General features: G+C 51.6%; 1 protein-coding gene and 1 long non-coding RNA gene across 3 annotated transcripts in view; one reads left to right on the plus strand and one right to left on the minus strand.

The window, feature by feature from the left end:
• The first annotated feature begins 10,495 nt into the window (after positions 1 to 10,495).
• Positions 10,496 to 16,935, plus strand: LOC147584025 (uncharacterized). Its single transcript, XR_015240553.1, has 3 exons — positions 10,496 to 11,413; positions 13,873 to 14,522; positions 14,553 to 16,935. It is a non-coding gene; the product is annotated as an uncharacterized LOC147584025 (long non-coding RNA).
• Positions 15,648 to 21,624, minus strand: part of ANKH (ANKH inorganic pyrophosphate transport regulator) — a 139,128-nt gene continuing 133,151 nt past the window's right edge. For both annotated transcript variants that reach the window (XM_086676329.1, XM_086676327.1), the window contains 3 exons: positions 19,385 to 19,508; positions 18,709 to 18,808; positions 15,648 to 17,134 (listed from right to left, as the gene is read on the minus strand). In XM_086676329.1, the coding sequence (XP_086532455.1) occupies positions 17,021 to 17,134; positions 18,709 to 18,808; positions 19,385 to 19,508 (338 nt within the window). In that variant the 3' untranslated portion in view covers positions 15,648 to 17,020. The remainder of the gene's footprint in view (positions 17,135 to 18,708; positions 18,809 to 19,384; positions 19,509 to 21,624) is intronic.

Below are 21,624 nucleotides of genomic sequence, written 5' to 3' on the forward strand. Positions count from 1 at the left end.
CCGGTGCTTCGTGCAGGTGGTGCGCTTTCGGCTGGGTGAGTTCGGGCGTTGGGCCGTTGGTTCTTCTCTGTTTCACAGATGCGCCATTGTATAGTCAGAACGGAGCTGAGATCCACCTGCTGTTTTAGAGAGGGAAACCGAGGCCAGACGGTGCTGGGCACTCGTCTGTGTTCGGAGGCGAGAAGGAGCGAGATCTCGACTGGCCCGTGTGCCCTTTTCATGGTGTGGTTTTGAGGCTGCCTCCGCTGCCAGAGTCGAGTACCTGGTGGGGGTGGGCGACAACAGCAAAGCGTCCGGGAGGGTCCGTGAGCAAGGTTAAGCAGAGGCGCGTACCAAAGCCGAGCGCCGGAGTGTGGCGGAGCCGCGGCTGCCTGTGGTTTGGTTTGGGAAGCCCGAGGGAGGAGGTGACGTTCCTGGCTCTCAGTGGCCGCCTGCACCGAGGCCTGGCTGGTGACCGGTGGGGCGACGGGCCTGGTTGCAGGCGGCGAGGGTCTGGATCACCCGCACGGGGCGTGGGCCGTGCACCGTGTTCGCGGGACCGGACGCCTCTAGTGCCCACCCAACGTTTGTGGGCATAGAGTTTCCCTGAGGTACTGGGCTTTATTTCATGGTAATTACCAGCTTATTTGGTTCAATTTAGCATAGTTAGCAAGCTAGCAAATACCTTTTGGGAGTGGCAAACCTTCTTTGAAGATTTAGTTTTGCTTTGTACTGAAAAATTAAAATTCTCATGAGAAAACTCAGAGGACACACAGAGCTAGGCAGACTGTTAGGTTAATAATCCCCCATTACTCCCTCAGTACTGTTCACCACACTTCGGTAAGTGTATTCATTAGAGTGTTTGAATCAAGCTCTGTTCTAAATGCGTGTGAATGTGTGGCAGAGGTTTTGTGGTCTTGGCTGTGAGACGGGATGGTTCCTTGAACAAGGAGGTACCTAGAAGCCAAATTAACAATAAGGACTTCTTAGCGGCCTCGAGGCTTCATTTTAGTATTTGTAGCTCTACAACAGGAAATGCTTACTCTTCATTCGTGAACATTTTTTAAAGCACACTTAACATGTTTAGGCACAGGGACGTGAAGGTCTCTGTCCGGGCTGCGTTGCCTCTGGCTGTTGGTTCATACCTGCTGTTGAATTTAATAATACTCATGATCCTGTGTCTTTGCATGTCAACAGTGTTTTAGTCTTCGTGAACTTGAACTGGATTTCTGGGCAACTTGTTTACATACGTCCTTTTTTCTTGTTCCTGTGTGTGATATTGTTAGAGTGCAGAAACCGTGGTCTTCACCACCACATTGATGAAAGTTTGAAACCATGTGTTTGAGTTGCTTTCTGTCCCAGCGCCTTACTGGACTCTGCCCTCAGACTGTTATCCAGGCTTAGTGGGATCCCAGCATCTGAGAAGCAAAACTTCCAAAGAAACCATATTTCAGGAAATACAGATGATCGGCCGACTTTAAAAAATAACATTCTTTGTTGCCACGTGCACCTTCAGTTGCCCAGAATCTTAATTCCATTAATCATTCCTGATCTCGTGCTGGTCGGGTGACAGCAGTAGAATAGGAATTGCGTTGAGACCAAAATAGATGCAGGATAATCTGCTTAGAGGGGTCTCTACAATGATAGAGCGTTCTAGAAGAAGAGAACTCAGTGGTGACCACACGGAGCCCACTTTCATCCCCAGAGTTTATTGAGAGACTTCAGGCGTTTTGGACCCTGTAGTCTTGGCGGGAAGATTATCTCCAGTTTAAGCAGGTGTGACTTCTACTGTTGAGCTCATTTAAGGTACATTTAAACCTGAAAGGATTTCCCTGTAACAAGTTCCCTGGAATTAACACTGCTTCCTCAGGACATTTTCTGGCTCCTCTCCTCACCTGCTTAGCAACATCTACATACACAACATACGCTGATTTCACTTGGACCCGTGGAACAGTGATTGTGGAACAGTGATTGACGACGGCCACAATGGGGGACGAGAGGCCAATGTGTGGTTTTTCACTTGTGATCTAGGCCTAGGTGGGGTTTGATCTGAAATGTTTGCAGTTCCCCTTCCTTAGAATATGGCATAGCCGGAAACGTTTTAGACATGCAGAACAGGATTGACCCGCTTTCTTTGTATAGGCCTTTACTTTTTTTTTTTTTAAGGCCTTTACTCTTTTATTAGATGTTCGCTGTCGTGTCAGGTAAGGGCTGATGAAAGTTCTCAGGCATTGCCTTTGTCTCCTTTCATTATTCTGTTCCTTCCGGTTGTAAGGATTATCAGTCAGGTAAAAATCTCAGGCCACACAAGTCTTAACACCTCCGCCAGAAGAAGCAACTTTTTGTGCTTTTTTATGTGCTTTTTTTTTTTTTTTACGAGGCTGTGTTTTCCCTCCTGCCCCGCATCTCTGCCCAAGTTGCTGGCTCCCCTCATGGTCTGCAGTCTGCTTCTGGAAGGTGTCCAGATGACACCTGTGAAATGCTCTATCTATGGCCTATAATGATTTAGCGCCCTTACTATTGCTGCCTTTGCGTAGGACTCCAGTAGACTTCCCCTGTCTCTTTCTGATGTTAAAACAACAGTTGATTATTTTTCCTCTCTTTATTAAGCAGTATTTTGCAAGGACTCCCCCCCTTGAAATCCCAGAAGTATAAACTTCCAGGGAATCTTATTTGTAGGCACAGGTAGAAATCTGTGACTACTTAAAACACCATGAAAAGGAGGCCCTCTGTGTGTGTGAAGTGAATCTGAAATGTGTGTGAAGGGCATAGAATCCCCAGACTGTTTAGCAAAAGGCAGAGCACAGTGTCACGTAACTTAAAAACAGCCCAAGGGGGGCGCCTGGGTGGCGCAGTCGGTTAGGCGTCCGACTTCAGCTCAGGTCACGATCTCGCGGTCCGTGAGTTCGAGCCCCGCGTCAGGCTCTGGGCTGATGGCTCAGAGCCTGGAGCCTGTTTCCGATTCTGTGTCTCCCTCTCTCTCTGCCCCTCCCCCGTTCATGCTCTGTCTCTCTCTGTCCCAAAAATAAATAAAGGTTGAAAAAAAAAAATTAAAAAAAAAAAACAAAACAGCCCAAGGAACTGTAAGAAGTGAATTGAAGAAGGAACTGATTTTAGGGTAAAAATGTCACTTAAAGACAAAACAATGGATGCCCGACATTCCTGGGCCTATGTTATACGTAGATAAAAATCTGAATGAGTAGAAGGACTTCTATGTATGGATTCTGCAAAGCCTTTTTCCTAAAATGTGTTAAATTTTGCTCGTGTAATATTTAATGCTTCACTCTTCTGGAAAACCTTGATGATCTCTCCTGAGGAGGTGGAGAGACCAGGGACCCAATACTGAGTTGTGCAGAGTAAAGACAGGGGCGATGGAAGATTAAAGCCTTTGTCATTCAGTTTATAACTTAGGGCCTGGAAGAGCACAAAACTAACCCTGTTTGGCTGTCTGCCAGCGCTGGTGGCCGCTAGCAGTGGGGGCGAGGTGGGCTCCTCTAGAGCCCCCCCCCCCCCCCCCCCCCCCCCCCCCGGCGGGGAGGGGCGAGTGTGCCTCGCCACAGCAGGGGACCCAGCAGCATTTGGGAGGGGGAAGGTGAGCCGTGCCACTTGTATTTTTTTCATAGAATATTGAAATTTATTACTAGGAATGGCGGAATGGGTTAGTACATATAATTAAACTATGCAGAACGGCCTTTAAGTCTGGAAATACAGATACGTTAATTGCGTTGAAATATCATATCAGCAAACCATTTATTATGGAATGTCACTGTTCCCAGGCATTATGGCCATCTGCGTATTTAAATATTTTTAATGATCATTACTAGCCAGGGCTAGAATTTCGTCTGTCATGTTGATTTCTTGGCTCTAAGTCTGGATCAGGAATGAAATCGCCAGAATGTGGTTAACACAAGGAAAGGTTACAGGGCTTGAAATATCTACGGTCTTAGCGGTCATTCTTCTAGTAACCAGGAGTGGTTGAGAGTAATTATGAACTTCAAAATAATATTTTGTACTTAAATTCTAGGAGCTTTTCTATAATAAGAAATGCCTTGATCTGTATGCCCATAAACGGTGCTAAAATCTGGTCCCCTTTACAGGAACCACAGCAGTCCACAGGAATGTTGATTACTTCTGAGTATTTCGATGGAACAACGCCAAAATGAATGTATCTAATGAGCTCCCTCCTCATTTCCGTTGTTTTATGAAAATATTTTGGTGGTGTTACCTGCACTGTAGCAGCTTCTGACTTTCAGTATTGTGAATTTGGAGAGGCTATCAGCCAACTTCTGCCTCTGGCAATGTGTGTCCTTCCCTGTGGGCTGGGCTGGGAAGGGGGCGTGGCCGGGAGCTCAGGCCCTACTCCTCTGGGCTTGTTTAGCAAAGTCTTCCTCTGTTTACACTGTAAAAATGTTAGCCTTTGTCAAAAACGTCTGCCCCAAGAAGGATGTTCCAGAGCCTTGGGTCAGTTTGGGGCTGTGCTCCGCCCCTGCCGCTGTGGCTGGAGGCCTGGGTGCTGGGGGCGGGGCGGGGGCGGGGTGGGCAGGAGCTCCTTCTGTGACTTGTTGAGTCAGGTCTTCACTGTTGGAGGCGGAGCTGACTCAGGGCTTCACTGTTGATCCCTTTAGCAAACCTGACCACTGAGGATTGTATGAATAAATAATCAGAAATAAACGTAGAAAATAAAAGATCAGAAGCCTGGCTGTGCTGCTGTGTTGCCTTTGAGGACCTGGGAGATTTGGGTCCAATACTGGAAGTTTCTAGAACCCGCCCCCCCCCCCCCCCCCCCAAGCCTGTGATGCCCAAGGACTTCACAGTGCCACGTAAATGCTGCAGAATAACGAGGTGCGTCGTTCCGGACTTGGGTCTAGATTCAGTACCAGTCCTGCCACTCCAGGTGGTGAAGTGAGGTGCACCCACTAGGGCCGCAGTCACAGTGCAGATCCGGCCTTGCCCTGTGTTTGCCGAGAGAGGTCCGTGGTGCGTGTGACATGCTAGGCATTCACGAGCCATTCAGGCCGATGGTACCTCACCCACAAGGATCACAGCAGGAACTTGTGTGCGCACCGTAGGAGTTAGACTGGCCTGAAGGAAATGAATAATCTGAAGATGGGGAAGGCCGGGCTTTCACAGGTACTCCTGGCGCCAGAGAAGGAAGTTTGAGGCCACAGAGACCTCCCTTCCTGGTGGTCGAAGAACCGAGTCTGGGGGTCTGTTTGCAAACTGATGCTGGGCTTCTGAAGAACCCTTGGTTAGGGGGCGGGCATCCATCAGAAAGCAGTGCCAGGCTGGAGATGGGCCGCAGGAGGACCTTCCTGGGATAAACCGCAACAATGAACTGTTTTCTCCTCCGCCACCCCGTTCAGTTGGCTAATCAACCAAACATCCGGTACAGATACACTTTGCCCTCCGCTTACCTGAAACACGGTGATCTCAGTTCTAAGGGCCGTGTGTCTGGCATTTCTCCATGACCTCCCCCCAGCCTGCAGGTGTAGAGAACGGGGATCTAGGCTGTGGGTCCTAGGGAAGCCCTTAGGAATATCTTTACTCCCCATCAAATGGTAAAAATACCAACTGTGCTATGTGTGTTCAAAATGAGCATGCATTTATACGGTATGCTTTCACTTCATCTCTTATCTTGCTCAAGACCTTCTGGGCATTCTTTCTGGAGGGTCTTGTAATTGTTTGTCTCCCCTCCCCCTTCCCCCTACTCCTGCCTCTTGTCTGGGCTCACGGTAGGTGGCCTAGTAATGACCTTCTGAACTCCGGGGTCTGGAGGGTTGATGATAGACCTCTAGCCCGGAAGAGGCAGAACATATTTGGCCTTTGGAGTGGAAAGCCCTGAGCGACACTACTGTCTCAGCTCCCCAGAGTGAGTGAGGATTTTTCTGTCCTTCCCCCCCGTCTGGCAGCCCAGCCCTCTGGTGTCCCAGGGTGGTTGAGAAGATAGGTGACAGTGGTGCTGGAACTTTACATACACTGTTACCAGTTTAGGTGATTTATGACCGCTTAGGACAGTGCCTTCCAAATACTCTCCTGGTGCCATCCCCCCAATCAAGAACCGGGACATAGCTTAAGGCAGATGAAATGCCACGCTGGTCATTTGGGAGATGGCACTCCTCAGAAACCTCGGAGAGAACACTGAGAATGAAAAGCTAACAGAACTGCAGTTGTCGGTTTACGTACATGAGGATTACACCCTGATTTTGCTAGGTTCGTGAGGAACATGATATACTGTTAAGGTTTTAAAAATACCTCTTAAAAACATTATATAGTTAACGCCACTGAATGTTTCCAGCTTTCATCATTACAAGTAGTGCTGTAATAAGCGTTCTCATTCACAAATCTTTTTAGGCATTTCTAGATTCAACATGTTTAAGGCTCTTGAGATGTGTTTCCAAACTGCCCTCCGAAAAAGTTGAAAGAATTTTTAGTCTCACCGGGAGGTAAGACTGCTTCGTTGTTCCCCGAGTGAGACGAGGTGTGATTTGATTTTGAACTTTGACAATGCAGCAAGGAAAAAAAAAAATGTAAAGAGAGACATCTAGTTTTAGTTGGCTTTTGATTCTGGTAATGGTGGACATTTTTCCTAGATACCTGTTGGTCATTAGGATTTCTTTCCTGCATTGCCTCGCCACGGTCACCCGTGACATTAATCTCTTTCCCTTGTTGAGTGTGTGCTTGAAACATCTTGCCAAATTGTCTGCTGAAGAGGTGCCATTAATTGACATTTCTCCTGGAGAGGAAGGGTGCCAACTTCCTCAGGCCCCTGCCAACGCTGAGCTCTATCAAAGTTTTCTTCACCTTTGCGGAGTTGGCAGTCGGATCTTCAGTTTGCGTTCCTGTACTTGAGTGAGGCTGAACCTGCTTTCATCTGTAGAAGCCGTTCACGGGTCATTCTCTGGGAGCGCGCGTCCTTTGCCCATCCGTCATACTTTCTAACTAGACTGTCATAGGTGAGGATACTTTTGGTTTTCGTTTCTGTTTCTGTATTTCCCAAAGAGACGTAGGGGAGGGAACCTCGAGAAGGGAAGCGTGACGGAGGGGTGAGCGCACGTCCGTGTTGAGCGCTTTTGGTTGCAAGTGACAGCTGGCTCAGGTTATCTGAGTTCGTGGAGGGCTTGATTTATCAACAAGAAGGGGCTGGAGGTGAGAAGGCCTCCAGAAGGGGGGCTGCTGCACAGGTGTCCTGGGGTTAGCTGTTCCAGGGAGGAAGGTGGGGAGGAAGGCGTGAATCGTTCATTCAGCAAAGAGCGCCCGCAGGCACAGTTCCAGACTCCAGATGCAAGGATGAGCCGGCCCAGTCTTCCCCTCCCTGTCCTTCCCAACTGTCCCCTCCCCGGCCCTCCCCAGCCCTCCAACTGTCCCCGACTTCGGCACAGCTCACGTGCACCGGTGACAGGTGAGCTGAATGGCATGGCTCCAGGCACACGGACTCACCAAGCGATTTTGTGGTCCACTGTTCAAGAGGTGATCAGTGGGAGAACTTCCCCTGCCCCTGGATGGAAACTCACCTGCAGGCATCCACCGCTTTCCTGCACACCCTTGGGGAGTAGAGAAACCGTGCAGTCATTTTACGTTGCCAAACGTGGTCCCCGTTCAGGAATTGGAATGCCGTGTGTCGTAGAAGAGTCAAAGCTTCGAGTGACCACTAACGGCACCGAATGCCGCCCCCCCAACCCCCGCCACCGCTCCCAGAGCTGGAGCAGGGGGAAGGAGGCCAGCGTGAGGGCGGGGGAGCAGACCTCCTACTCTTGATGGTCGCTGTCCTAAACCGGCCTCCCTCCTGGGCCTGGCCGGGGCTTAGCTCTTCTCTCATCCTGGTGGGGGACACTCGCAGGGATCCGTGGCGACCCCTCTGCCCCTCCTCCTCCCCCCAGCTCAAGGCCTCTGGTGAGCACTTCCGCATGCGCATGCTGTGGCCAATCTTCCCCCCTCCCACCCCTCCACCTTTGCAGCCCCTAGGAATCCAGTGATTCCCCCCCCCCCCCCCCCCCGCAGCTTCCTACTTCTGAGCCCTGTTCACCTGCTCAGGACCTCAGGAGGACCCCAGGTGGGCTTGTGGCCTGTGTAGCTCAGGTCTGGCTCAGGGGAGAGGCTTTGCAACTTCTGCCCTGTCAAAGTTGGCATGTGCCAGCCAGCCCCGGTGCCCCCTCCCCTCTGGCTCTCTCTTCTGGCAGATCTGACACCAGAGCTCTGAACCCCCGCCACTAGGGGCCCATTTCAGGCGCTCTCCGTGTCTCCGAAGAGCCTTATCACTAGGCTTAAGGTGTCGAGGGATCTCCCGCCACCCACCCAACACTCACACGTGATGCACACACAGCGCTGAAGAGGAGAAGGGCTCAGTACAATTCTCCAAGGAAACCATCTTTACAAATTACCTGTTTAAGTATCTGGGTTCTTTTATGCCCTTGCGGTGGGCGAGGATGAAAGAAGGAACAGGTTTTGGAATGAGGCCAGGCATGAAGACACCTGGAGCTGGGAGGCCGGCCACCTGCACGAGTTCCCATCTTGTGATGCTGCTTCTCATTGGATGCTAACGTCCTCCTTTCTGGCTGGGCCCGGTTTACTACACGTAGCCCAGGCTCGGCCTGGTGCCCACCCAGGTAAGTGTGAGGTCCTCCTTATAGCAACCCAATGCCTAGCGTGAGAGGAAGGGCTAGCCTGGAAAGGCAAGGGGGAGGTGGTCAGCCTGCTAGGAATGGTTGAGCAGGTTGTGCACTGCAAAACTCCAGAAGGAGAACTCATTCACCCCACAGTCCAGGAGGACCCATGAGCCTGAAGGCTACCTGAGGTGACCAGGAGCGTGTGAGCTAAGCCAGAGGGACTAAGGATGCAGAGGAGGGACAGATGTGACAGGTAGTAGGAGAAAGAGCTTCCAGGGTCAGTGGCTTGATTGAAGGAGGGGTGGGGCGTGGAGGAGGCTTCTGGGTGGGTGACCGTGTGACTCACCTAGATGGAAGTCAGGAGAACGCATGGGGAGGGTGGGGAGAAAGTGTGCAGGGAGGGGCCTAAGGCCAAGGCCTCTCTGGGACCCCTCTGAAAGAGGTTGGGAGGTGACTGGTCTGAAGCACAGGAGCAAGTCTGGGCTGGAAAAAGTGCTCTGGGCATCACCAGTGTGTATTTGGAACTGGAAACAGGCCCAGATTAGGTCACCCGAGAGCATGTAGAACTGGATTCTCAACTTCGGTGGGAGCAGGCTGGGGCGTGGGGGCCATTTTTAGTCTTTTCCTAAGAGGGCAGAATTCAATAGCACTGCTCAACACAGTTGTGGGGTGGGGGTGGGGGGCGGGGGCAGGCCAGAAGGTGGGCAGGGCAGTGTCTGGGGAAAGGCAGAGCCGCTGAGCTAGGATGTGGCGTGGCCCGGCACGGTGGAGGAACCACTTCTGACTTTTTGACGAATGGGCCTGTGAGCATGTGTCCTAACAGTGTCTGGGGCTGGGGGAGACCAGCTGACCGCAGCCGGCTTTCCTGGGCCACCTGCCTTCACGGCGAGAGAGCTTTTTACACGAATCAGATTGAGGGTTGGGTGGGTAGTATAATGTAAAGTCGGGCACCAGTTGTGCTCGTTCTATTTTGGTCTTTGCAAAGGTATCCGGAGTATCTGAACCAAAGACCAGATTGGCTGTCGTTCTGTTCCATGAACGCTGTGGTAGTCTGTCTCTGCTGAAAGCAGGCCGGCAGGAGTGTTTGTAGATTCCCCGGCTGAGTCAGTTCCATGCCACTTGGAAGCCTGGCCCACGAGCACCTCCGTCTGCCTGCACTGCCTTTGATCAGACTCTGCAAATCCTGATGTCGCGCTAGGCTAGAACTGGACAAGATCTCGTTCTAGAGCAGAGACGGCCAACCCACAGGCATCCAGTAACTTGCCCGACTCAAAGCTAATAAGCAGCCGAGATAGAATGAGGACTCCCAGTTCCTGGTTTTTCTTTTTCTTTTTGTGCAAAGACCTATATGTTGAGCTGGGAAATTAGCACAGTATTTATTGGCTTGTGTGGTCCAGGAAGAAGCCTGGAGCTCATTGTGGGCAGGATTAAAGACATAAGCAAAGTGAACCTTGCCCCCAACTCAAATGTTGCCTTTAAGAGTATTGAAAAGGATAGTTTGGGAGAGGGCATAGTTTTCTCCATGATATTAACCTAAAAGCCCAGTAGATCACATTTATAATTATATCCAAACCCAAAAGGGTAAACCTTTTGGAATTTTGTTACCATCGTATAAGGTGTGGGTGTGTGCGGTTTGGGATAATTAACAGTAAGAGGCAGTAACAGGGAAGCATAGTAGAAGTAGTACTGAGATCTGGGATTTTAACCCAAAGACACACGCTAAAGCTGCGCAGAAGAGAAGACAGTCTCGGGCAGGGTGGTGGGATTCTTCCAACCCTGTCGGTGACAGGTACGTAATAAAACCCTTTCTGTCTATAATCTCTCACGGGAGGTTTAAAGCATGAGAGCCATCCTTCTTCTAAGTTAAGACGTTCCATTTTAGAGAATTAGATGTGGAATTAGAATTAGCCTTAGATGTGGGCGGGAGGGGGTTTCAGGCTCTGGCCCTCTTCGTTTCCTGATGCCCATCTATGGTGGGTATCCCCATTCGAGAAGGGGTGGAGAGAAGCTGAGTACTTCAGAGAAGTACTTTCACTATTACTGCAATTATGGGAAGGAAAAATTCATTTTAATATAGAATACAATTTGAAGCAATAGGTCATATTTAAATAAGGGATTTTAAAGAAATATGCCAGTGGTTACAGATTTTAGCTACCGGGGCGAAGGGCAAAATTTTAATGCCTCGTGTACAACAGAAAAGGGAAATGTAGTTAGAATTAGGAAATCACGTAATTTGGGAGGTATAAACAGACTGATGGTTCCAATAAGAAAATCAAGAAACGAAAAGCAATCTCAGTCACATGCCAACTTTAAGCTTTACTTAAAGTAAAATTAGAGTATGAAAACTATTTGACAATACATGAGCATAAATTCTGCCCTCCCGAAAATGACCAAAAAAGAAAAGCATATGTAAATGCCCTTAACAAAAAGTTATGTCAGTGAAATACACATATAGCCATTGTTCAAGGGCAATGTGTATTTTATATTGACCTCTGCGGTCAGTTTTAATCAAAGGCTACACGGATATTTTGATGTGATCGGTTTCAATTAAACCCACAATTTTGATGTGAAATCGAAAAGCTGGTAAACTGGAAGCCACAGCACATGTGCAGCGACTCCCAGGAGACCTCATTTTGTTAAAAAAAATCCGGGATCACTGCGAACATTGAGATCTGAAAGGAAAAAGGAGGTAATTTTATCCTTTCCTTGCAGGATCCTGTACGGGGGTTCTAAATCCTAGATCATACACCGAGTATTGGCCCCAGAAGGAGCCTTAGCAGTGATGGCCCAAGCCTCTACTGTGCAGGCGACGAGTGTGAGGCCAGAAAGGGGTGAGTGATGTAGAAGGTCGTGCCATTTAAGCTGTCCTTCAACGAATGAGCACAGCCTTGTGAGTCTGGAACAGAACTCATGGGCGGCTCTGGCAAGGTTTCCAAAGTTCTCCGACTAGCTCCTTGGTCATTTCAGCTTTCGATATCTGCCCTCTCCGTACATCACTAAGCAAACCAAACACATCACAAGTTGCTGTGGATTCGCCTCTACAAGCGTGAATGTGGCACCGCTAGGGGAACGTGCCTGCTTTGTGGCAGCTGGTCCTGGCTGCGGTTGCTGGGCGACGTGTAGACGTGTACCTGGTGCCTCCTTTGTTCGACCAGGGTGGTCTGCACTTCACCTTCATAGCAGATCCATCCAGAGTGTGAGTCCCCTATGCTTGTGGCCCCATGCTTCAGGGAACGGAGTCCACCTGGCTGTGATGTGTCCCAGCTCCAAATGCACCATTTCTTGTCCCCGATTCATGGCTGTAGAACGTCTGCCTCTCAACTTTATGGTGCCAATCAATCTCCATATGCCACTGAATTTCCATGAAGACAGACAGTGAATGATATCATCTTAAGCTGGTCTGTCTCCAGCTTTCCTTAACCTGAGGAAACCACTTCCACTTCTGGACACAGGAAGGGGTAGGAACCTCTTGTGAGGTTTTGTTTTGTTTTGTTTTAATTTTAGAAAGAAAGTGCGAGGAAGGGAGAGAGGCAGAGAGAGAGAGAGAGAGAGAGACTCCCAAGCAGGATCCACACTCAGCACAGAGCCCGATGCAGGGCTCAATCCAATGACCCTGAGATCATGACCTGAGCCGAAATCAAGAGTCAGATGCCCAACCAAATGAGCCGCCCAAGCGCCCCTCTTCTGCATTTCTGTTTACATGCACGGACTGTGGAAGCTCATGGTGCACTTAAGCTTTGTAACCTAACTCAAAAAGAGGTGCAGTATAAGAAATGTGCTGAATCTATGTGTAGCCAACTGCCATCTACACAAGCACATAGATCTTACACAGACTTGGAGACCTGGCCGATTATAAATGAAGCAGGGAAAAAATCTTTCAGAACCAGTAGGACTCGGCAAAGAATGACTTAAAAAAAAAAGAATGCTCAGGGGGCGCCAGGGTGGCCCAGTCAGTTGAGCAGCCGGCTTCGGCTCAGGTCCTGATCTCACAGTTCGTGGGTTCGAGTCCCACGTCAGGCTTTGTGCTGACAGCTCAGAGCCTGGAGCCTGCTTCAGATTCTGGGCCTCCTTCTCTCTCTGCCCCTCCCCTGGCTCACACTCTGTGTCTCTCTGTCTCTCAATAATAAGCATTAAAAAAAAAAAAGAATGATGACTTAGGAGTTCCACCTTTGGTGCTCTGCTTAGCAGAGGCTAACAGTTCGAACTTTCCCTTTTGAGAAGAAAGTCAGCTCAGAACAAGCTCTCACCATCTCTTCTCCATCATTTTTCTCTTTTGAGATCAACACACACACACACACACACACACACACACCCCTCTTTTCTGACCTCTGAGCGGAGTTTGGGGTTATTTTGATTACATAATAAAATTCCGCTCATTTTGAACATTGGCGTAGTTCGCTTCAGAGGTGTAGCCTTCGAAAGGGCAGGGCCTTTTCGTACATTCGTCTTCAGATTGCTTCTACATCCTGTTTCACGTGTGGTTACATCAGCTGATGAGTCATGTGATGTTTTGCTATTTCAAATGACAGAAATAGAGACTCAACCCCACAGAGGGAGCCTTTCGAATGTTTACCAAACATGTGGCTCAAAAACATGCTTTTCTCTGGTTCAGACGCTTTTTATGAAACAGGTGTGTGAGGCTGTGCGTGAGGACAGCTGTCTACGGAAGGCAGGTGGGATCGACGGGTTTCATGGACTTGGCTGCAACGCACAGGTCTCAACACTACAAACTGCCCTGTCTCATAAAGCCCTGCCCATCGCAATGTTGGTTACAAAAAAGTGGCAGGACTTAGAACATAAAAGTCCCCTTTTTCTGGTCTGTCCGTCACTTTGAAAGCTTCATCATAAGTTCAGGGGTCAGCTGACCTGCAGAATAAGAGGCCAGAAGCTGTGGCTGGTTGAAACACAGCTGAAGTAGCAATTTTAAACATTTTATATTAGAGAGAGCGCGCGAGTGGGGGAGAGGGGCAGAGGGAGAGAGAGAGAATCTCAAGCAGGTTCCATGCTCAGCGTGGAGCCCGACGCGGGGCTTGATCCCACGATCCTGGGATCGTGACCTGAGCCGAAATCAAGAGTCAGACAACCTAACAGAGCCACCCGGGCGCCCCTGAAGTGGAAAGATTTTTTAAATAACGGGAAAATATTTCTCAAGATAATGTCACTTAAGTACAACAGCATAAATACTTCCTATTTTGCAACACTGGTTCTTGGTCTCTCCCACTTCAGTCTGAATTAAGGAAAACAACTCTAGTCAGAGAACCACTGAGTCTTTAAATTGTTTTGTTTCTAGAAACTAAGAGCACATACCGAAGCTTTACTTGGCCAATCTGATACATCTTGAACCAGCGTGGAAGCTACTCTTTCTGATGGAATCAGCCACCCGGGGACATTTCCAAAGCCAAACCACCCGCCAGGGCTAACACACAAACAAGAGGAGCCCAACACAGGCAGCGAGGGGCCGGGCCCCGGCTTGCACCCAGTGATGTCAAGCAATAGCCTCTCATGCCCAAATTAAGAATCCCAAACAGGTGAGGGGTTCTGGCCACTGAGCAGACCTGTCAGCACATCCTGAGCCTCACGGCCGACAGGTCCAACCCTATCATGACCTCCCCGGAGCCAGCCTCACCTGCTCCTTGGTGCTCAGTTCCTGGGCATCTGATGTCCAGTGCCACCAAGCTCCAAGCGGAACAGAGCACACGACACCTGCATTTTAGAATGACCCGGCATATGACCCTCAAAAAAGCAGGGAGGCCACAAAAGGAGCTGCTCTGACCTGGGTTTGCACAGAGAAAACCCTCAGTATAAAAAGGCTGCACTGAGCTGCCCTAACTCACTTCTCAGCATTCACGTTAAAAAAAGGCTTTAGATTGTATGTTTTCTACAAGTCACCCAACACGGAGAAAGTCACGGCAGGTCTTTTCATGGTCCTCGACATGGGACGTGGGCACCACACCCTTCTATAGATGTCAGCTGAGCAACTTGCAATAAAAAAGAAACCTGCGTTGGGGAACTCTTTTTTGGACGGCAGAGTCAAATGTGTGCCCCTCCTTACTCTAAAAAGCAGGAAGAAGTGTCTTCTCCTTTCTGGTTTGACCACCTTTCCTGTCTCTGTGGGTCAGCACAGAGCCAGGAAGCTGCAAGCATCAGGGTTTGCCTTACAAGTTTAAGTGCGTGTGTTAGGCCGAGAATTAAGCAGCCCGAGTGAAGGAACCATGTGAGGGATGGTGTGCTTCCAGACAGCAGTTTTTGGACACATCTTGCACAATCTCTGTCATCGTGGTCTGGGTTTGGGGCATCATCCCGTGTTCTCTGAGATGGAAGTGGCCCATTTGTGGCCGTGAATGTTCATCACCGACGAAATCTCTAAAGTTCTAAATGACACGTTCTAGGTGCTTAACGAAGGGTCTCTAGCTGATCTTTCCCCGACTTAGAAGAGGTGGCTTTTTCAATTTGATTTTTAAGCTCCAGGCCCACAAGCATGAAATAGTCACACGTGTTAAAAAATACTGTTTAATTTTCTAGTCACGTACTTTTAAAAAGCTGATACAATTAGACGTTTCCCCCGTCTTCTCAGATCTGCCCCTGAAACCACCCAAAGGCTGTGCATCTTAATTTCCAGCGCTCATATATATGGAGGAAAAGTCGCTCGGGGGAAGCACATGAAGATTTGTCCCCATGGTGGGCACACCCAAGGGTCACTTGTCCAGAAACGTGAATGCAACCCTGCGATGGTCATGGCTGACTTGCCCTTACATTCTTTCTTTCTTTTTTTTTTTTCTTTTTTTTTTTTTAATGAGGAACAATATGATTACACAGCACTGAAAACAATAAACACAAAAGGCTCACCTTTTTCCTTTTTTGCCCTTCCGGCAAAGTATTCCATTCCCACTATTGTCTATGCCAGCTGATCCCAGTTACACCCGTCACCCACCCAGAATTAAAAATAGTTCTCTTGTCATCTACTGATCCTCACATTTATATACAAGTGACTCTGTAAAACTGTAAGAAGATACAATACAATACGTTTCAACTGCAGTTACGTGGGGCACACAAGCAATCACCGTATTGTATTAGAGACGTTTTATTGAAAATGCGAAAATAGGAAATGTATTATAGCCTAAAATAAATTACATAACATATACAGTATATATTTATATCTTTAAAATATTTTTGTGTTTAGGTTCTTTCAGTCTAGAATTTTGACTAAATCAAGAATTTAGTGAACTGTGTCCATAATTTTTTAAAGAAAAAACCCGCTTTCCAAAACTTAGAAAAATATACTGCACTGAATGGATTTCAAATGTGTCATTTCAGGGAGTATCACATAGTGACTTTGCTATCGTTTATAAAATGTTTTATCGTGTGGCGTGAAATTACCTGCACCGCATGGTTATGACTAAAAGGAGCGGAGCCAGGTAATGAATCTACTTCAAAAGTTACGATACAGCAACCTGGCATTAGAATGCTAGATTATGACTTAAAGCTTCAGTTCACTGTAAAAACTAAGACCGCGAAGTTAGAATGCTCCATTTCACTTGCTCTAGCGCCATCTTCAGGAAAGGTGAGTGAGAAGCCTTCGGGGAAAGTCATGCCGGAGGACGCTGAAATTTGGAGATGCGCGTTTGTGACAACTTAAAAAAAGTTAGCTCATGTATGTACACGGCGGGGTCTGAAACGCGGGAGCTCGCTCAAACCTAGGACAATGCCGGTGAAAGGCGATCGTTCAGTCCGCGCGACTCCCCTGGCATCGCGAACCTTCCTACAGGGAGGAGGTCAGGCCCGTCCGTCTGTCCGTCCGTGCAGCGCGTTCACAGGTGCATTCCTCAGTGTGAACGGCCACTCCAGGCCGCAGCCTGTCGCGGACCCCCCGCACGCACGAGTGTGGCAGACAGCTTCGGGCTGCAGGGCGGAGGCCTCCGGGGCCACGTCTCTGTGTACAGCCGGGCTCCTGCTCCTGGGAAGCCGATCCAAGAAAGCCGAGTTGTAACCTGCTGATTCGTTAAGAGAGATGCAAAGGGACGGGGTCAAGTCTGGCCTGCTGGGCAGTGGTGGCGAGGGCGCTGATGGCACAGCCGCAGTCCTTTGGTTCCAAGTGGAGATTGTCCGAGGGAGGAGGAGACGGCCCGTTCTACGAGGCAGCCGCGTCTTCTGGATGTTCGGGAAGCGGGGGCGCGAACTCGGTTCCGTTGGTTTTTTACAAAGCGGTGGCGGAGACCGTCGTCGAGGTCCCCCCCAACCCCCCCCCCCCCCCCCCGCAGGGCGGGCATACCCAGTGTGCCCGGGAGTTTGCACGAAACCTTCCAATCAAGGCCTCTTCCGTTAAACCAAAACCAAAACCAAAACCAAAACCAAAGCCAAGAACAGAACAAAACACGACGGGAGAGGAGACGATGCTGCGGAGCCATCTCGAGCGCCCCTGCTGCGCCTGCGTCCCGGCCTTAGTCGTTCTCCTCTCGCATTTCCACGACGTCCGTCCCCTCCTCTGCTGGCGGGATGTCCGTCATCGCCGAGTCCTCCCCCTCGGCCGCAGTCTCGTTCTCCATCTTCTTTTTCTAGACCCAAGAAGACGCGTCAGTGTGGGGCTGGGACAGGGCCCCGTCGCAGCAGAGCAGGGAGGGGCCGCCAGGGTCTCCGGGGCGGGGGGGGGGGGGGGGCCCTCGCGGCAGACCTGGGTCTCGTTTATGGTTGGGGTGACCTCACCGAGGCTGCATCTCCGGGTACTGGGGCGGGGGGGAGGGAAGGGGGGGCCGCTAGGAGCTTCGGGGAACCCCGTCTGCCCCCTCCCGGCCGCGAGCGGGAGCGCACCGTCAGCTGAGTGCAGCCCCTCCCCACGCCTCCTCCTTCCACCACCTGCCGACTGCTCTCCCTTCCGATGAGCTTGGGCTCCCCTGCTCTCGGAGTAGGCCAGCCCCGGGTCTGTGTCTGTCTCCTGCCCTGCTCGTCGCCTGTCCCAGTTCCTGGTGACTGCACTGCCCGCCTTGCAGTAAATGGCCTCTCCCCATGCCCTGACCTCTTCTCCTTGGGGATCAGGTTCTCCAGAGCCACCCTCCGCCATTCTCGGCTCCCTGGAGACCCTGTCTTTATTAACACCCTCCGCACCACTGGCCCGCCAGCTTCAAGGGCCTGGTCCTCCACCTCCTGCCACTGTCTGGCCCCTCCTTCCAGGACCCTGCCCCCACAACCCATGGGCCTTCTGGTCCCTTCTCTCCTCTTTCATCAGCTCAAATGAAACGCTCAACAATTATAGTCACTTCGGTGCCTCTCTCTGCTGTAACCTCACTTGCAGGCAAAACCCCCGACCTCGGTTGGGTCCAAATCTCTGCCAATGTCCGCCTTCATCACCCAGCTGCCGTGGCTGGGGGATCATACTGGTGAGCCTGGGACATCCATTCTTGGCCCCTTTCCCTTCTCTACCCAACCTTTCCCTGGCTAATCTCACTCTCCTGCTCCCTAAGTGGTCATAATCTTAGGACTCTGCCTTCAAACAGGTAACCCTGCAGGATAAACGAATTACCTGGTAACAGAGTACGTTGTGTGTGTGTGTGTGTGTGTGTGTGTGTGTGTGTGTGTGGTGGGCAGCTAGGAAGACTTTCCTGTGGCATGTTATCTCAGGTTGAAGAGGGGAAGGGATTTGCAGAGGCAGAGAGTGGGGAGATCACCCAACATTTTCTAGACTTTCACAGTGATCAAGTCGTAGTTTGTAAGGATTCAGAGGATGGATCGGTCGCAAAGGGAATCACCTTTTCGGCATTTTCCTGTGTGGTCAAAGCATTATTTAGTTTCTACAAGGTTTAGTTCTCTAGAGGCAACACTAGGATGCAGGATTGTGTCCTCAATGTCCGTCCTGAGCAGGACGGCTGCCTTTTGAAACAAGGCAGGTTTAAGGAATCCTCTACATGATAGCATCATAAGGTATCCCCTTGTTGTTGAACCTGACCCAGGGCTGACATACTCTGGCCATGAGGTTCACCCACACGGGAGGGGCCCTGGAGTTCTGGTGAGCAGTGTGGACCCAGTGGAGGTAGGGGATGAACGTGGGGTGCCACCACCTTGCCGCCTCCTGCTGCGGGCCCTTGGGAGCCGCTCGGGTCTCCCTACACCTGGGGAGGCTTCGCGGCCAGCTCACCTGTTTCCGATAGACGTAGCACGCTGCTATGGCGACCATGGTGGATTCTCCCACAAACCCCGCCAGGAGGGAGCCCACGCCCAGGGTGGCTCCGTGTACCCTGGGGATGAGAACACAAAGGCCATCTGTCCGTTGAAGCCGTGCTGAGGCACAAATAGAGTGGAAACCCAGTGGAGAGCAGACGAGACAGGAACCAACTGCACTTGAGATCCGCCGGTAAGGGCTGCACCTAGTAAGTGGCCTGCCTGTGGGAGGGCACCTGGAGCTCTAAGGCGAGCTACCCCCCCCACCCCAAGGTCTTGGCTCCACATCTGCTGGCTGGGCCACGGGCCACGTCCCCCTTGCTCGTGAGCCCACAGCCCTTCCTGCCCTCGTCTCCACACAGAGACGGGGACTCTGAGGGTGGGGGGTGACGACTCCCTTCCTCCCTCTTGTTATTCCCCTTCTGCCTGCCACCCGCAGCAGGTGCTCAGTGAGTAGTGTGAATGGGCCTGACCCCGGAAGTATTCTTCTAGAAAGGAGCTGAGCAGCCTCCCACCTACTGGCTCGGCAGAGAAAGAGGGTATCGCTCTGCATTTCCAGCTCTAGATGTGCTCGGGGGGATGCCACGTGAAAATGCAGACGTACTTAGGTGGCAGAAGGACCCGCAGGACCCCCCCCCCCGCCGACAGCATACCCCAGGTAGGGCAGGACCACGAGGCTGGTGATGAGGACGATGATCCGCAGCACAGAGCTGGGGGCCAGGACAAAGGTCTTCTTCAGAGTCATCAGCCACCCGGTGAGATGGGCCCTCACAGTGACTGTGGGGACAGCAAAGGACTCGTCAGCAACACCCCGCTTCTCCCGGTCCTCAGACTCCCCCCCGCCCCCCCACCACCCCGCGCCTCGCCAGCCTACCCGAGGTCGCCGGGCAGCTGGTGAGGACCCAGGCCTTGCTGCTGCTGCCCTGGGCTGGCCTCCGTATCTCCCTGCCGGGGTTCCTGACCCTACTTCTGGGCCTGGGATAGCCCCGTCTGGCCTCTTCGCAGCCCTGAGCATCCAGACAGCCGGGTGCGGGCACCTGCCTTTCTCCACTCTGACTGCCGGCTGTCTTTGGCCGGGCCCGGCCTGCCCCTGGGACCCCCTGCCCACCCTGTCCCTGCCCCAACCCCCTGCCCTGCCTCCAGCCCCGATCTGATTTCTCTTCTCTAAAAAACAGAGAAAAGCGGCCACTTGCGGGGGTCAGTTTTGACTGTGGGTATGAGGGGAGCCCTGTCTTCCCAGGACACCTGTGTGGGGGATGTGGCGACCAGGGGTCAGGGAGGGAAGGATGAAGCTCTCCTGATCTCCTTCCCAGCCCTCCCGGCCCCTGGAACCCCGGTCATCTCTTCTTCTCCTTCCCTAACTGTGCCCCCTTTGTTTCGACACGTCACTGTTTCTCAAAGACCTCGGTGCATTCCCCGAATCGCCTCCCCATCCACGCTAGTGAACTGGGGCGCGGGGCAGGGCGCCCGGCCTGGGCACAAAGGAGGGATGTGTGAAGCAGGGACTGAATTTGGCCTTGGAGGCCACAGACACTCCTTGTCGGGAAGAGGTGCCCTGGATGTTTGGATCGATCTGAAAGTGCAAGCGACTGAAGGAAGCTGCGGCCTAGTCATCTGTCGCAGGGCGGGCAGCCCCGGGCTGGGGCCGAGACCTTCGTGCAGGGGGACGTGCTCACTCCTGGGGTGAAAGAAAACTCCCGTCCAGGATACATTCAAAGGGGGACTCTGCGGCCCTCCTCGTCGAACAGGGTGCCCTGCCTGCCTTCCCCGGGGGGGGGGGGGTGTTGTGTTTACACAGCACAGATGCACACTTGGGTTTGGCTGAGCGAGAGGGCAGGGGCGCACGCGGAATGCTAATGGGCTTGGCCCCCGCAGGTTGCAAAGACAGCCGGGGCCTGACAGCTGGCTGGAAGGCCTTAGACTGATAGACACAGAAGTGAGTTGAGAAATTAAAAGCCACTCCACCCCCGTCCCAGCTGGACCCCCGTCCCAGCTGGAATTCTCTGGGGCCCCCAGTCCCTCCTCCAGCTGGGCCTGGGGAAGGAGCAATATGGGCCCCAATCTCCAGCAGGGGGCAGCCTCCTCGAGGTGGGGTCGCCTGGCACAGCTTGGCTCCCCCAGGGTCCCCCCGCCCCCGACAAAGACCAGACACACCACCCCACGGCCACGATCTTCCACTCCTCCGATTTTGCCACAGCTGGGAAGGTGACACCCGAGAGACCCAGCCTCCAGGAATGCTTGGCATCTGAGAGCAGGAGTGGCTTGTGACCCGGTTCGGGGATGGCGCCATCAGTCCTGACCTCCTCTAGTTCGTGGCTCATTTCTTAACTCGGGCTTTGTCAATTCTGGCTGCCCTGCTGGATGATTCGGCGGATTATTTGGGCACTAAGTTTTTTGTTTTTTTTTTTTTTAAAGATTTTTAAGTAATCTTCACATCGAACGTCGGGCTCTAACTCACAGCCCTGAGGTCAAGAGCAGCACACTCTACCCACTGAGCCAGCCAGTCACGCCTGCACCATACATTTTTGACTAATGACATGCACTTGGTATAGAATTTAAAAGGTGCAGAAGGGAATGCAGCACAAAGTCTTCCTCCCGGTCCTGACTCCTGCCTTCCGGAGGCAACCACTGTTACCAGTTTGGTGGGTGACTTCTAGGAACAGTAAGTGGGCAGGCACACGACACGCAGACACGCAGACGTGGCGACACCTTCGTCGCGGGAGAAGCGGCACACCCACCGACCATTCTGCAGCCTGCTTCGCTCCTCTCGTAAAGAACCACCTCGCTCCCGTATAGTAAGCCTCCTCCTCCTGTATCCGCTTGGGAATTTTCAAACTGGCTTAGTGTTTAGCTGTGGACACTTGACTTTCTGGCCATACGCCATCTGGCCTCA

Source organism: Puma concolor, chromosome A1, assembly GCF_028749965.1.
Source record: "Puma concolor isolate L17-30 chromosome A1, mPumCon1.1.hap2, whole genome shotgun sequence".
Lineage (NCBI taxonomy): Eukaryota > Metazoa > Chordata > Mammalia > Carnivora > Felidae > Puma > Puma concolor.